General features: G+C 41.7%; 1 protein-coding gene across 1 annotated transcript in view; it reads left to right on the top strand.

Moving 5' to 3' along the window:
• The window catches only part of MYH15 (myosin heavy chain 15), an 83,364-nt gene that overhangs the window by 59,356 nt on the left and 6,499 nt on the right, over positions 1-17,509 (top strand). Inside the window, exons 32-40 of the mRNA XM_081908322.1 lie at positions 1,251-1,600; positions 4,175-4,299; positions 10,557-10,672; positions 11,413-11,605; positions 12,880-13,083; positions 14,474-14,599; positions 16,064-16,234; positions 16,530-16,634; positions 17,349-17,444. Coding sequence (XP_081764448.1) covers positions 1,251-1,600; positions 4,175-4,299; positions 10,557-10,672; positions 11,413-11,605; positions 12,880-13,083; positions 14,474-14,599; positions 16,064-16,234; positions 16,530-16,634; positions 17,349-17,444 — 1,486 coding nt within the window. The remainder of the gene's footprint in view (positions 1-1,250; positions 1,601-4,174; positions 4,300-10,556; positions 10,673-11,412; positions 11,606-12,879; positions 13,084-14,473; positions 14,600-16,063; positions 16,235-16,529; positions 16,635-17,348; positions 17,445-17,509) is intronic.

Raw genomic sequence — 17,509 nt, forward strand, 5'->3', positions numbered from 1 at the left:
GAAACTTTCAGGTGGATGCCATGTGGAGCTGGTAATTTGTCAGTTTCTATTTTGTCTGTTAGACCAAGAGCTTCATCCCTCATCACCTCTATCCACCTCAGTTCCTCAGACTCCTTTCCAGCAAAAGTTAGTTTAGGCATTGGGATAACCCTATATCTTCCATTGGGAAGACAGATGCGAATAATTATTTCATTTTCTCTCCTAATCCTCCTTTAGCACACCTTTGATTCCCTTGTCATCCAAGGGTTCACCTGCCTCCTTAGACAGTCTTCCAATTCAAATTTATTTAAAGAACTTTATGTTGTCAAATTCCATGTTTTTTAGCAATGTGCCCAATATCTTAGCATCCCCAACTGTCCACTTGCACTTTGTTTCACCAAAATTTATGATCCTTTCTGTTCTCTTCATTTGGACAAGGCTTCCATTTATTTTTTTGAAGGAAACCTTCTCACTTCTAATAGTTTCTTTAACTCTGCTCATTAACCAAGGTGACATCCTCATGGCACCTTTCCTGATCTGTGGCACACACTCCCGCTGAAGTGTGAGGTCCTGTTTGAAGGGTAGCTAGGCCCAACTGGTATTTGGCTCTTCTCTTCCCAGAAACGTCTCATCAATTCTTCTTCTGCTTGGCTGCATTGGAGGCAGAGATGAGACAGCAAAACCATCTCCATCAGCTTGCCCTTTGGCTCCTCCCTTCCTTGAAATGTCTTACCAGTTTTCATTCCTCTTGGCTGCCTGAGAGGCACAGATGAGACAGCAAGACCCCCTCTGTTGGCTTGGCTAGGGCCAATGGCCATCTGATTCCTCTTGACCCAGAACTGTCTCTGGCAGTTTCACAATGTAGCTTCATAATGTAACATGATTTTATTTTATTGGTGGGTTTTAACTGTATTCTTCATCTTGTGTGTGCATGTGTGTGGTCCCTATTGGTACTCTTGGTTTCAATGTACACTGCTTGGAGGTGGTTATCGTGTTTTACACAAAGCGGTATATAAGAATGCTCAATAATAAAGAAAGTCAACATGAAATACGGAAACAAATTTGCTTATTTTCATCCTTTACACCCCCTTCCTTTCCCCTTTTATATCATGCATCTTAAGCAGTAAGCTGCTATTTTAAATTGTAAGCCACTCTGACTGCTTAAATGTAGCAAATAACAATGCCACAAAGGGAAATTCACGCTGTTTTGATTTGGTAATATCAAGAGCCTTTTCACTGTGGGTCATTTTACCATGTACATGTTCTGTTAGGAAAAAGTTGGCCGCTCGTCTCCAAGAGGCTGAGGAAGCCATTGAGGCGGCCAATGCCAAATGCTCTTCTCTGGAGAAGACAAAGCACAGGTTGCAGAATGAGCTGGAGGACATGATGATTGATCTGGAAAAGTCCAACGCAGCAGCAGGGTCCTTGGACAAGAAGCAGCGCAATTTTGACAGGATCCTTAATGAGTGGAAACAAAAGTATGAGGAGTCCCAAGCAGAGCTTGAAGGTGCTCAGAAGGAAGCCCGAAGCCTCAGCACGGAATTATTTAAGCTGAAGAATGCGTATGAAGAGAGCATGGACAATCTGGAGACCTTGAAGAGGGAAAACAAGAATCTCCAAGGTACGTCCTGCACTTGAGATGTTGGACAGTCAAGCGAGTTGAATCGGAGAGTGGAGGGGGAAGCCAGATGGTGAAAGTAAGAGAGCTCATGAGTCCTAGTAGTTTAGCTTCACCATTGCGCGAGACAAGCAAGGCAAGGAAACAGTCTCTACATCATAAAATATTTTTGCTCTGAGGACTGAGAGATATATTGGGGCCAGATGCCTTCTGTCATTAGTCTAAGAGCCTAGCTTTTCTCCAGTGAGACCAGGTGGTATCAGATCCTCCTGCTATTTCAGAGACTGGCAACATAGATGTAATCATAAGAACATAAAATGAGGCCAATGGACCATTTATTCCAGCATCCTTTTCTCAAAGTGACCAACCAGTTGCCTATGGGAAGTCCACAAGCAGGACCCAAGTACTGCAGCACTATCCTCCCCTGTGGCTTCCAGCAACTGGTATTCAGAAGCATATGAAGTGGTTCACTTGAAGCAGGCATGGGCAACCTTAATTTTCCTTGGTGGGTGAGAGGGTGGTGACCAGATATGATAGCAATGATGAATGGGAGTGAGGAATGGATAGGAATAACACTGCAGTTGCCTATTTTTTCTCCTACAGCAAGGCTACCAATAATGTATGGGCTTAGTATCATATTGTCCCTATAAGATGGGACTTGGACAAATCTCCTGCAAAGTCTAAAATAATCTAGGGGCATGAACTAATCTTATCAGAACTTAAAGACCCCTACCACCTCTGAAGATTGCTTATAGCCAGGGGCCAAACTAGATGTGGCCATGCTGTTCATTTGCCTGCCCCATTCACTTATAAAGTCATGGGTATTGTTTTAATACAAAGAGGGGTGTACAGGTGAAAAGAGTTGAAAATGTGCGTGTGCCTCCCTTATCTCCCAATAGCAGAAGTTAGGTGGGCTGGGGAGAAAAGGTCCTGAAGTGATGGAACATTAGAATGTGAGGCAGTGTATGTAGGATGGAAGGCACAGCTGTTCTCACCCATGAGCCCATTTCAAGATCCATTAAGATATCCAGCCATGCTTTACATGTGGATGGGACAGGGATGTGCATACGTAAACCTGAATGTCTTCTCATTGCCTCTTCTATGACCCATGTTAATGCTGTTTTATATACTAAACTGAAACACTTTGACACAATATATTCAATATTTTGTCCTTCCACAGAATATGTTCTTTAATAACGATTGCATATTGACCATTTTATAATAAAATAGCATGTGATTGTTCAAAATATTCCCCAACTTTAAGGAAGCCGTTTGAACTGAGCTTGGAGGATCTTTCGCCCTCTGCCAAATAGAATCTATCTTAATGATAATTACAAGCCATTCATTAATATAATGAGCTTAACAAGATTTGCAACAGCCTTTCCGGACTAAACAGAGTTTTTGAGAGCAAGACATTATTACCAGAATATAACAAAATCAGGAGGATAAGAATCGACAACTGCAAGAGGAGAGACTGGAACTTAATAAACACATTTTTAAATTAATTGGTCCTTGTGTGCACCCCTCTCTGAGTCCCTGATATGTGCTGGATGAAGTGGTAAGGTGGCCATTTATCCCACCTGGAGTGGAGTACTGGTAACTGTCCGTTTATCCTACTATATTGCACAGGCCACTGTGGCAAGAGCAGATTTCAGGTCAATTGACCCTTGTTTGAATATACTTCTCAACTGAATGAGGTAGTAGAGAGCAATGATATAAGATACACTGGCCTTGTCTAAAGCCAGCTCCTTCATTAAATAATATACCTTGTGCTTCTATCTAGTCAATTCATTTATTGTATAAGTGTTTAGCTTATAATGTACTAAGAAGACTTACTGGCAGGAATTGGCTGGATCATTTCTAAGCCTCCTTTTAAAGATTGGCACCGCAATTACCCTGCTCCAGTCGATTGGCATGCATCCTGTTTTGTCTGCAACTGTGAACAGAACAGCCAGAGCTGGAGTCAACCAATCAATGTTTGCTCCAAGCGGTTCTGTCAGGATGAAAATGTAGCCATGTAGCTTTCCCTGATTTCAGCTGTGTCGAATAAGAGTTTTCACCTTGTTTTCAGGAACTGGGAACCATAGAGGAAGGAGATCAAAACCCAGTTCTAGAGGACTGGTTGTATTGTTATCATTATCACTTTTTATCAAAAAAACAATCATAAATATAAGAAATATTTCATTGTTCTTTGACCAACTAGGCCTAGAGCATGCACACACTCTTACCAATACACACATAACAAAGCAAAAATAAGCCTCAGAGAAAGTACATACAGAATACATTATCCGTTTAAAAAATCATATAAATATTCCCTCACAAAAGCAGGCCAATGAATGTGTTTTAACCTATGTGATCTTCAGATGCTAATAGCTTTCATTTCTCCATAAGCCTGTTTAATAAATTTGATGGTTCTATATGACACGCACCCACCAATTTTTAAATAGATAAACATAAATTTCTCAGTTTTTAGCAAGATAGGAAAAACTAAATTGCCATTTTGAAGAGATAACTTGGTGCATTCAGGACTTTCTGATGCTTTGGTCTTTCTTTCTTTTTTTAAAAAAATAAATTTAGAGGAGATTTCAGATCTAACTGACCAGATCAGTGAAGGAAACAAGAACCTTCATGAGGTGGAGAAGATGAAGAAACAGATTGAACAAGAAAAATCGGAAGTCCAGCTAGCCCTGGAAGAAGCTGAGGTAAGACAAAGGCTTGGAACAAGGAATGAGGTTTCTAGAATCGCTGTCAGTTTTCCACTCAAAAGAAAAACATGGGAAACAAAGGATAAGCAAGATTTGCTTCATGTGCATAGGCAGGGAAAACAAAGTGTGGTAAAATGATGTAGTAGTTATTATATGGAATATTATTGTTACTTAGATTTCTTCCTCCCCTTCTCTTTACGTAGGGATCCTAGGGTAGGCTATGTACCAGTGCTGTTGCAGTACACTTTTCAAAAGATTTCAACTTTCACAATTTGAAGTTTCCGTTTGAATTTAGTGTGAGTTTAAAAAAAAATATTGGGGGAAAAACCCAGTCAGATTAGACATTTGAGCTATGGATTCTAGAAATCCTTGGGTGTATCAGGAATGGCAGACAAGTTTCCCTGAAGGTAGCTTTTCCACCATTACCTATTTTACCCTGTAATAAACAGCCATAGGGGGGTGTTGGGCATGTTCTGGGGCAGCGATGGGAAAATCACAGCCCTCCAGATATTGCCCAATCCCGAGTTCCTTTGTCCCCAGTCAACATGGTCAATGGCCATGGATGATGGGAGTTGTAGTCCCATAATATTTTGAGCACCACAGGCACCCTATCCTTGGTTAGCATATGGTGATGAGCCAGAACTACAAGTCTGTACAGAGTGCTGCATCAACAGAGACTATTCCTCTGGACAGGGATGGACAAGTAATGACTTGTAGGCAGCAGTACCCCAAAGCAAGGTTCTGGTCCCTGGTGACCCTGCCAAAACATGTTCAAGTGTTGTTTTCTTTATCTGTGCCTGCACAATGCAATTAAGATATAGATAGATAGATAGATAAACACACATGCACAATACATTAGAAACAATAAAAAATCTTTTTTAAACAATAACAAACACATATGTAAGAAAGAGGGATTCTACACTTCATATCTCATCTCTCATTTGGATTTTAATGCAATATGCAAATGGACCTATCTGGATGTAATAAAATCTTGAGGATCAAATTATATGAATCTCATAACTGGGATTCTCTTTCTCTTTTTAGAGTAGATGTAGAGATGTTGATCTCCCCTCCCTGCCATTTGCTTGCTGGAAATCTCCCCCTCAAAACAAAACAAAACACTGTTGAATGCTGCTGGTTAGCCTCAAATAAGTGGCATGAGGGGCCAATTTCACTGGGAAAACAGAATGGGGCTGGTGGAACTGTTAAATCTTTCTCCCCCTGATACCATGCTCCCAATCTGAATTAACTTAACTTCTCCTGCTGTTAGTTAAAAAGAGATGGGGGGGGGGGAAGAGAGAATCTCAGTCATAGAACTTAAAAAAGATATGCTGAATGTACCCCCAAGACTTTCACGAGATCATTGGTTCCCTACACAAGTAGGATGAGATTGAATATTTGAGGACTCTTGATGCAGGCAAAATTCTAGCACCTTTTGGGGAGAGTAGGGGCTTACCTTGAAATAAGAGCCTAGGATTTCTCTTCTCCTTTCTTTTAATTTTCTTTTATGCCTGGCCACTGTTTCAAGCTAACTACAATCATCCATCAGCCTCATTCCCAGGAGTGTTTTTGGAGGGAGGAAAAATGGCTGCTCATATCTACTACGATACAGCCAATGCCATCAGGATAATGTGAGGACTGGAAAGCTAATATACCCCCCAAATCACTTTTATTTTTATGAAGCTAGAGTGAATATAATCTTAAAAGCCATCAGTTATTCTCATGAGCGCCTGAAACATTTTGGCTTCCCCACCTGGCACCTGCATTTGCTGTGATATCTGAAGGTTTGTTCAGTTCACTGGAACATGATTTGTTTATATTGTGGAATAATTTAACATCACCAAGGGCATTTTCATGAATTAACCTTAAAGAATCACACATAATTAGGTTTTTTTTTAAGTTCCATTTCTTCATCTGTTAGAAATGTTTGGAATACTTGAAAATAAGATTTAGCTTACGCTATTTAATTTTTATCAAAATCTTTTCTTTCTTTTTTTCCATCTTGCAGGCTGTTTTGTACTTTGCAGGGATTTCCCCTCCAAATAAAAAGGTGTTGCTATCAGAGCAGAGGAACAGCATGTTTCATCGCACTGCTTTGAATAGCTAAGCATGATAGATAGATAGATGATAGATATATTATATTTTTATATATAATATATGTTGCAATTATACTCTAGCTGATTGGTCATAATGCATCAGCTTGTGGTGTGTTCAAGACCTTGACAGATCACCTTAGAATGTGCCATGGCATATTAGTGCTAAAAGCAGCACAGCCACAGATCTGTAAACAAAATGGAAGGGGAAGTGTTTTGCTCTTCCCTACTTCTTAAGCAGTGTGTCATACTAACAGACGAATCCTATAGGTCTCCATTAACTGCAGAAATGCTTTCAAGGCATTCTCCCAGCCCTTTAGCTGTTTGGATTGCATATGGTATCATCCAACCCCTGGCCTTTGCTGATGCATTATTTCTGCTTTTCTGTTGTGTCAGTATTGGGATTCAAGTGTCTTTGGCAGGGGCTGCGCATTAGTAGTGGTGGTGGTTCTGGGCCAGGGGCTGGTGCTTGGAAACACCAAAGAAAGCTGCAAGCCATTTGGGAACATTCAATATTATTTACAAAGGTGGGGGTTTGTTTTCCAGTTGTCTGGTATTCCTGGCCATCCACACTAAAGAGAACAGCTCCAAAGGCCTGATACAGTCAAGCCACGTATCCTCTAAACTCTACCAGCACCCTGCTCTCCCTCTCCAAAAGCCCCATTACTCTGCTGTGGTAGTTGTTGTACAGAAATCGGAACCCGGCTAAGCCCCTTGCTATCTCAAGATGGGGGAAGTTCACAGCCATTGCTTCTGAGCGCTATCCAAATATCAGAAAGCTTGAGTCAGCTGTAGATCACCAACAGTTTCAGTATAGGAATTATGTACCTTACTGCTTCCATGATTTGAGACCCACCAAGAACAAATTATTTGCTTAGGATATGAGGCAGCCAATATTAAGTGGCTTTTGATGCTAATTTAGTAGAAACCCCTCCTTTCCCCTCTTGCACAAATGGGTTTTTATTAGGAGGCGCATGAGTGAAATATTACTTATGCAAATACTGCATAAGTGTGTGTGTGTGTGTGTGTGTGTGTGTGTGTGTGTGTGTGTGTGTGTGTTGGCTATTATCCTGGAGTAAAAAAAAAAACCCTCTATCCTTCATAGAACGTTTCAAAATTCTCTGACTTTTGTCATAATCCAAAAGCAATATTGGACAGCATTCAGACAGATATTGCCTCTGTCTTTTATTTCTAAAGGTAGTAGATACCAAACCATATCCAATAACTATATAAAGACCTTATTTGATTCTGTCTGACAGATTGTTTAAATCAGGTAAACTTGTTGCTTCATTTGCACTGCTTTTGCTAATAACTGAATGACACAGATTTCCCGGATAGCATCTGCTGATGACCAGATAGTCAAGAATTCCACAGACCCTGACTGATCTTCATATTGTGGGCAATTATTATCTAGTGCATAGTGTGGTGGCATAAACTGTACACAAAGAAGAACAAATTTCTATTTTTATGGATGTTGAAAGAGAATTAAACAGCCCTTAGAGCCCCTATAACCCATTAACCTTATTTACCGTATAGATTTAGCTCCACAACACTCTTACATTCACAAACACACACAGTCCAACCAAATCTCCATGTCTTTTGCAGTCCCTAGACTGCAGAAATGCCAAGTTCTTCCTTGACCTATCTCAGTGTCAGTCCCCAAACCCCCAGCCTTACCACTTAAGTTTTTCTTTTTTTATCACCTTCCATGCCTCTTTGCTTCTCAGCTGATGGAGGGGAGAACTCTTATGCATGTTTAATATAAACTCTGCAAAAAGATTATGCAAGAAGAGGGGAAAGAGATGAACTCGATGGCCAAAACAAACACGACAGTGCATTCTTATACCTGTCTACTCAGGTATAAGATTGCAATACTCACTGATTGCAATGATCCCAGATATGTATGTGAAGGATTGCAGGCGAAATGTGTGGATGCATTTAATATAATCCCCCCTCCAACTTTAACAACAGTAGCTGTGGGGAAAACTTACTCCTTCCAGTCTTACTTCTTAAGAGCCTGCCACAACATCCCATATCATAGAAGTTGAAAGCAGAGCAAATTACATCAATTCTTCTGATAGCAAAACCAGACTTTCTTCTTATTGATATTTTAGGGGATCAATAAGAAGTCTTGTCAGCTAAAGAGGATATTTGTGCAGGAATAAACTGAAAGACTGTAACTTACATCTTGAGTCTCCCACCTGAGTCCACTGATGTAGATGCTAGAACAACACAAGCAGTGTCTTACACGAGGCAAGCTCCCGGAGCACCCTTTGCTGAAGGAAAATACTCTAGCAAAGCTGTGCTGGTGCTACTTATGAAGCTGCTCTGGCATCACTTTGGTTGCTACCCAATGCTCATTAACCTGAGAACAGTGTCGGTGCAAGACATTGCACCGCCTGAGGTGGGCTGTTGCCACTGTCTTCCTCATCTGCCTCCACTGCAGCTGCCTCCTCCTGTCCCACATTAACATGCAGGCTCACCTTGTCAAACACTTGCTGACAGCAGCATAAGAAACACTTCTAAGATAACCGGGATCACCACACACCTCAGTGTCAAACTCTAAGAAAGAGGTCCTTCATCAGAGCAAAGCATTGTTTGCTGGGTGGCCCCAGAGAATGCTTGTGCTGCCCCTGCTTTGCCGCAGTGGTAGAAATTACGGCTGAATACTGTTTACAGACGTGGGTGGTGCTGTGAGTTAAACCACTGAGCCTAGGGCTTGCCAATCAGAAGGTCCGCGGTTCGAATCCCTGCGACGGGGTGAGCTCCCGTTGCTCAGTCCCTGCTCCTGCCAACCTAGCAGTCCGAAAGCACATCAAAGTGCACGTAGATAAATAGGTACCACTCCGGCGAGAAGGTAAACGGCATTTCTGAGCGCTGCTCTGGTTTGCCAATAAAGCGAGATGAGTGCCGCAATCCCAGATTTGGCCACAACTGGACCTAATGGTCAGGGGTCCCTTTACCTTTACTGTTTACGGAAACCTGTGGCCCTCCAGGTGGTGTTGGACTTCAGCAAGCCCCAGTCAGCACAGTCAATGGCCCAAGATGTAGTCCAATAGCATCTGGGGGGCCACAGACTTCCCATTGCTGCTTGAAAATTTAAGAATCTCTGCTACCTTAGGCCACCTCACCCACATTGCCGCAATCTTAGGCAGGGGAGATGTAGGCCTGGGCTCCACTTCCTTGCAGTGGCAAATGTTATTTAATGCTTGCTCTAGAAGCAAAAGCAGAAGTGCTTCATGGTGTATTGGTGACTAGGTGGCAACTGCAGTGGTGACAGTGGCAATGGCAGATTCATCTGCCGCCAGAACCACACAGCTAATGCTAGGGCTAGCCCTGAGTCAAGGGTGCTCCCTAGTCAAAGGAATGCACACAGCAGATAGTTAACTCTGTATTGTCAATCAAAGCTCACACTTACAGTAGGCTCCAAGTACCACACAGGCCGGTTTAGCATCTAGGCAGCTATTCCCAGGTCTGAGCTCTATGGAGCAGTTGCAGCAACAGGGAGCCATGTCCCCTCCACCAGCTTATGCATCTTCCCCCAACAGGCTGTGCACACACAGCCAGAGACTATGCCTGTGTGGAAGCTGCTACTGCTCTTCTCACTTCCACCCGCTCCTAATTCTGTGAGACAGTGGTTCAGGAGAGGGTGAGGAAGGACCCAGCCCTTCACTTGCTGACCCACCTGTTCCTCTAGCTCTGAAACTTCCCTTGCTTCTGACTCCTGCCATCACTGTACCCCTATCCTGGGTCATACTCCACTGGTGGACACTCATGAGCGTCCTACCAGTCCCTGACACCCTGCCTGAGAGATGCGGTGCAATCCTATAGATGACTACTTGGGTTAAGTCTCACCGAGTTCATTGGGAGATCCTTCCAAGTAACCATACATAGGATTGCAGGCCTACATCCCTTTGTGCACAATGGGACTTACTTCTGAGTAGACATACATAGGATTGCACTGTTAGGGTGTGATAAACATAGCTGTTGATATCCCTTGATTCTCACTCCTAGAGACCCATGCAGCTGCAGAAAGCTTCATTCCTTAGACACTAGAATTGGATCCTATGTATGTTCCATTGCACAATGAAGCAAAGGATTAGGCTGCATATTTCAAAGTTATTATCTCTGTGTTGTTAATATGCATTATATATATTTTAGGGGGCTCTGGAACATGAAGAAAGCAAGACATTGCGTTTTCAACTGGAACTTTCCCAAATTAAAGCAGACTTTGAAAGAAAACTGGCAGAAAAAGATGAAGAAGTTGATAATTTCAGGTATAGTATGCACACAAGGCAATTAACAGAGCCAAGTTATATATGAAGTGTGATTTTTAAAAAGAACAGGGTTGGATCTAAAAGAAAACAAGATTTCTAGTTTTAGTATTTCTCAGCATCCAAAGTAGGTTAACTGAACTTAGATGCAGTTTAAACTAAAGGGAGTTGAATCATGAATATCTTTCCCCATGGAATTCAATAGAACCTAATGTAGTCTGGCTCCAACACAGGTTTTTTGTTTCTTTTTAAGAACTAGACACAAATGATCAGTGTGTCTCTTACCAATCACCAGAATTTCTCAAACTTGTCCTGGCAGTAACACATTATGTAGAAGAGGGCAATTTTCTTCTGCTTATGTATCTGTTTTGCCATCTGTACATGCTGTCTTAATTTGCAAGAATGTTGTTAAGGCTGATTGATAATTACTGTCTGCACAATATGTTGACAAAAGATACATTAATAAACAAGAGGCAATAAACAAAAAAAAACCTGGAATCTTTCACAGTTGAGAGTATTTCAGGGAAGAGATTGAAAATGAAATGATTTTATAGAGAGAAATAAGAAGATCTGGAGATGGGAATGGAGAGGAATGCCGGATTTTCCTATTTATTCTTTATGCTAAAAACCTGTATGTGAAAAGGTAGACTTCACTAGCAGCACAGGGCATTGCTTGAAGTCGAACATTAGGAAAAGAGAAGCCTGTGCCCACGTTTGCTTACATAACATGATTTCAAAATCAGGAGGAACCAGCAACGTGCCATAGACACACTACAGTCCACTTTGGATTCGGAAGCCAAGAGTAGAAACGAGGCCATCCGACTGAAGAAGAAGATGGAAGGAGACCTCAACGAGATGGAAATCCAGCTCAGCCATGCTAACCGGCATGCCTCTGAGGCAACAAAGACCACACGCATCCTTCAGGCTCAAATAAAGGTATTTCTTGTTGCTTGTGGGACCTGGGCATTAACAAAAAGTATTCTGACCAATTGCACTCAAAATAATTATAATTATAATAATGATAATATTTATACCCCACCCACTCTGGGTGACTCCCAACATAATATTAAAAACATGATAAAACATCAAACATTAAAAACTTCCCTGAACAGGGCTGCCTTCAGATGTCTTCTAAAAGTCAGATATTTCCTTGACATCTGACAGGAGGGTGTTCCACAGGGCAGGTGCCACTACTGAGAAGGCCCTCTGCCTGGTTCCCTTTAACCTCACTTCTTGCAGTGAGACAGGCATAGGCAAACTTGGCCCTCCAGATGTTTTTGCCTACAACTACCATGATCTCTAGCTAACAGGACCGGTGGTCAGGGATGGTGGGAATTGTAGTCCCAAAACATCTGGAGGGCCAAGTTTGCCTATGCCTGCAGTGAGGGTACTGCCAGAAGGCCCTCAGAGCTAGACCTCAATGTCCGGGCTGAAAGATGGGGATGGGGACGCTCCTTCAGCTTCAAACTTAGGGTTAGAAGGCAAACAAGAAGTTACCTTTCCCTTGTAGTACTAAAGTGGTTTCTGGGGAAATACTTGCAACCTGGGGAGAATGTGAGGGAAGGTGTTTAAGCTTTTCCTGTCCTCTCCCCCACGCCAATTTTATTGAGCATTCATTCTGAGTTGTTTGCAAGGCAATTATACAACAATGAGCATCCTTATTTGCTTCTAAGGTGTTTATATCCCTTCATGTTAACCATTTCATACATTTCAATGCAGTTCCCCATCACTTCCCTAACAGCAAAAAGTCCATTGCAAAGAAAAATGGATTTATTGTGCTAGGTAGGGGTAGGGAACCTCTGGTCCACAGCCTGATTTAGGCCTGCCAGGTCTACCCATTTGGCCTACTAGGTCATTTTGGCCAAGCCATGACCATCTGCCCTACACCTGGCATAAGGTATATGGTAAAGGTGAAAACCACATATGGGACAGGTGAAACCACAGTAGGAAAATGAAAGGGGGTTCCAGGCACTCCTGGGCTGGATCAGGGGTGCCTTTGAAGCTCCAACCATCAGCTGACTGCCAGGGCTTCAAAGCACAGTGCACCCTTGGTTGAGGAATAGGATTCCCTGCACTACAATGCAGTCAATCCTAACCCTGAAAGACAGTGATATGAGGGATCCCATCTATAAGATTCCTTCTCTGCATAAGAGGAGTAAAGCCTGACTTCATTGGGCCCAGTGTGTGACCATGCTGCTGTTTTTCTCCAGGAACTGCAAGTACAACTTGATGATTCAACACACCTGAATGAAGACTTCAAAGAGCAGCTGGCAGTCACTGACCGACGTAACACTCTCCTCCAGTCTGAGTTGGATGAGCTCAGGGCTCTGCTGGACCAGACAGAACGTGGCCGTAAATTGGCAGAGCAGGAGCTGCTGGAAGCCACTGAACGTGTGAACCTTCTGCACACCCAGGTTGTTATGCCAAATGTTGTTTCCCTAACCTGCCGCACCCCCCATCACATTAGATCATAAACCAGACATTCTTACATAGAGTAGTGATTCAGAGCAATGCAGGTTTCAGACAAAGTATGACCCCATTAACAAGGGTACACAAAGACTGTTCATTCTTGGGGGGGGGGGAGAGAAATTAAAGCAGAAAAGAGTAATTTTAACACATTTATAGTTCGAAAGCCTCTAGATAAAAGAAAAATGGCTTTGCTGAACATTTCTGTGACATCTACCACCTTTTAAAATTGTCTAGTTTGCCTCCCGTTGTGCTCTCTTTCTGTCAAAATGATCTCTTTCATGATTTTACTCTTCGCTTATCCCAGTCTCTGCTACAATAACATTAAAGACTCATCCCTGTCAAGGGAGAGTTTAGAGTATTTACCCAGGTTCCATTGTTTTAAAATTGGCCTTACCTATATTGTTCAGAGTGAACTGTGCCTTAGAGTGGACTGTTCTCAATAAATATAGCCTTTCTTTATTGCTAAAAATGTTTTCAATGTCCAAGTTTCAAAAATATGACACCGACCACTACTTCTCAGAACTTTCCAATATGAAACAGCTGAGTTGATAATAAAATATTAGCCGTTTTGGCACAGACATTATGTTCCTTATTGCTGTTGTCAACCATACTGAGATTAGGACATGATCCAGCCAATATTAACTACCTTTAAATCCAATTATTTTAGCAGGTAACAGTTAATTATAAATCTTTCTTATGGAAATAATGAGATTTACAAATGCATCATTTTGGCTCAATCACACTCTAGCTCTCTCTTTCACAGATTAGCATAAAAGTATCTGTTCAATACTGATTGTGTGCTTAATTACCCAGAGAAGTGGGTTAAGTGATATCCGGGTTACTTTGATGAGGGATGCTTTCAAATGTCATTTTTTTCACATCAGGTGTAAAAAGCAAAAGACATTCCTACACTACTAAATTAATTTCTCTCATAAATTCTGAGGCTGAAAACCGAGGGCAATATTCAATACTAATCTTACTCAGAGTAGACAATTTAAATCAATGGCTTTAAGCTGCATGTCCATACATTTCACTAGGTCTGCTCTGAGTATGACCAATGGTAGATATTCTGATTCTATCTTAAAGCAAAAACGTGGCATTATTGATACTTTTGGTCTGTTCTATATCTCTAATTCTACTGTCTGCCTAGGAACTCCAAAGGTAGTTAATGAGACACATTCGCTTGTGCACCCAAGTATAATTTGTGAATTATACCCACCCACCCCCAGGTACAATGTGTGAATAGCCTCAGTGTAGCACTAGTCCTAGAAGGTGATAAAGATGATCATGTGTCCCTGAAGGATCTCCCTTTCTCCTCTTCCTTTCAAACTCAAGAATACAAGCCTGATCAACCAGAAGAAGAAGCTGGAGACTGATATCTCTCAAATGCAAAATGAAGTGGAGGAAGCCATCCAGGAGTGCAGGAATGCCGAAGAAAAGGCCAAAAAAGCAATCACTGATGTAAGTAGACAGCTTATTTCTGCTTGCACAGATGTCCAGTTTTATTCTTCCTGGTTTGCTGATCTTTCGTTGCCCATGGTTTTCATTTCTGAGTCAAGTACTGCTTTGCATGCTGGCAAGTCAGGGATTGTGAAAAATTATTTATTTAGACTCACTAAGAGTGGTGTTCTCTTGTCTTCAGAGGTCATATATGTTAGAACATCTATCATAATTTAGAAGGATGTTTGGCATTTTTATACTGAAAGTGACCTTTTCTCCCCATATATCTTCATGCAGATTGGCTTTCACTGCATTTCAAAAACCCAGATGTGAAATTTGGTGAAAATTGGTAGAATAACAGCAGTGTTCCTAAATTGGGTGGGAGAAGCATTTGCCTCTCTGAAATGTTAACTGTCTGTTTCAGATTTTTCCTATTATCAACTCTCGTGATAATTACAAATGTGCTCAGTTACAGCTTAAACAGAAAATGGCTCAAGTGTAGGGATATAATAAAGTGATATCCGTACATAATACCAATGTGTACAACAACTCACATTGTGCTTAATTATACTACATGAAGTTATAAATAAAATTTATAGACTGGTGACTGGAAGCGGCCGTCGAGACCACATAACACTGGTCTTGAAAGACCTACATTGGTGCTGACCTTTAAAGCCCTAAACGGCCTCGGTCCAGTATATCTGAAGGAGCGTCTCCACCCCCATCGGTCTACCTCTGGGTCCAGCACTGAGGGACTTCTGGCGGTTCCCTCACTGCAAGAAGCCAAGTTACAGGGAACCAGGCAGAGGGCCTTCTTGGTAGTGGCACCTGCCCTATGGAACGCCCTCCCACCAGATGTCAAAGAGAACAACTACCAGACTTTTAGAAGATATCTGAAGGCAGCTCTTTTTAGGGAAGCTTTTAATGTTTGATGTATTACGGTATTTTAATATTTTTTTTGTAAGCCACCCAGAGTGGGGTATAAATAAATTATTATTATTATTATTATTATTATTATTATTATTATTATTATTATTATTACATTTTAGACTAAGGGCTCATCCAACCTTATGCTTGTCCCATGCCTAGGAAGCATGGGTACAAGCGGTTTTGTCCCTGGAAAACACACCCTTCGGTGATAAATCAGAGGCAACATCAATCTTGAGAAAATTTTATTTATGTTTGCTCCAATTCATATTTCTCTGGGGGGAAGTGGTAGGGCAAAGGCAAGTCTGGATGAGCTAAGTCCTAGAAATGGTTCATTACTTTCTCCAGATCAAGGGAACCTGTGATCCACCAAATGCTGTTGGACTCCAACTCCCATTGGCCCCAGTCAGCATGTCCAATGGTCATGCATGATAGGATTTGTAGCCCTTCCTCCTGTTATAGATATTTCCCAGGATTTTGTAGTTGTCTCAAATCGCCAAAATTATTGGGACTCATTGTTTGTTTGGGGTGGCGTTTCACACATTTATGTCATTATAGGCAGCAATGATGGCCGAAGAACTGAAAAAAGAGCAAGACACCAGTGCTCACTTGGAGCGAATGAAAAAGAACATGGAACAGACCATTAAAGATCTACAGAAGAGACTGGACGAAGCAGAGCAAATTGCTCTAAAAGGGGGCAAGAAGCAGATTCAAAAGCTGGAATCCAGGGTAGGCTTCTAAGAGTCCACCTTTAGAACCTGTTGTGCCAGCCTCCTTGGAAAATGGTTGGCATGTTCATTTTTTAAACGGGAGCTCAGTTCTGGCTAGAGTAGTAATGTTTTATTTTGAAATGCTAAGTGCTGGAGAATGATGTAAAAGAGCACTCAACAAACGTGCCAAAAGCTTTTGAATATATATTTATAAAGCACGTTCTGAAGACCTATTGCTAAGACTAAGTTCTTTGAGCTATTCCTATGAGGCAGAGCCCAACAGGAGCACATAAACGCTTTTGATTCTGCTGCAGGTCCGCGAGCTGGAAAATGAACTAGAGGCAGAAGCCCGCCGCAATACAGAATCTCAGAAAGGAGTCCGCAAATATGAAAGGCGCATCAAAGAGCTGACATACCAGGTAATAATAACTAAAGTGGGTGAACTGAAATATTGCGCTAGGACAAATACACGTAATTTCCAATCACAGAAACTTGTTCTGATGTAAAGCAGCATTACCAAAGACTTTATATATTATAGGCAGCAGCTAACAGCCTGCAGGCGATTCTCTACCACTTTTCTTTTCCTTCTGGCTCTTTCATCTCCATGCTGACTAAAATAGCTTTGTGGGATGAAGGACAGAGAGATGTCTGAGTCAAAGGAAGAAATGTTCTTATCTCACCAGCACTCTTCAGTTTCTGTCTCTTCCTCTGCCTGAACCTCTGACTCATTCCTGGAAACACTGAAGCAAGGGAATGAGAATGAGGATTGGTAGCTGAGAGGTCAATGGAATTCTCCAAGCATCCCTATAGCTAGTATGTTGCAGCTGATAGAGTACCGGACTTGCAAAATTTGGGCTCGAAATCTTTGTTCAACCACACATTTTTTCTGGGTGAAGTTCACTGTGCAACTCACTATCAGCAGAAACCTCAAGAGGATGTCTGTGAGATAAAATGGAATGACACAATTTAAGTCATCCAGAGCTCATTGGAGGAAGGCTAGGATAAAAATTAGATAGTCTCTTAGTTCCATAATTCTAGATTTCCAGTGAAACAAGCTACCTATCTAACTCTGAGGAGTGGATGGTTGCCAAGTTAACACTCAACTTATTTTTCCCCCCATTTGTTCTACAAAGGCAGAAGAAGACAAGAAGAACTTAACAAGGATGCAGGAGCTGATTGACAAGCTGCAGGTGAAAGTGAAAAGCTACAAGCATCAAGCAGAAGAAGCTGTAAGTTGGTACAGTGTAATGTGTGGCTCTTATCCAATCAGTAATTCACCTAATTTCTGATTGGA

This window comes from Podarcis melisellensis (assembly GCF_964234715.1).
Source record: "Podarcis melisellensis genome assembly, chromosome: 4".
Taxonomy (NCBI): domain Eukaryota; kingdom Metazoa; phylum Chordata; class Lepidosauria; order Squamata; family Lacertidae; genus Podarcis; species Podarcis melisellensis.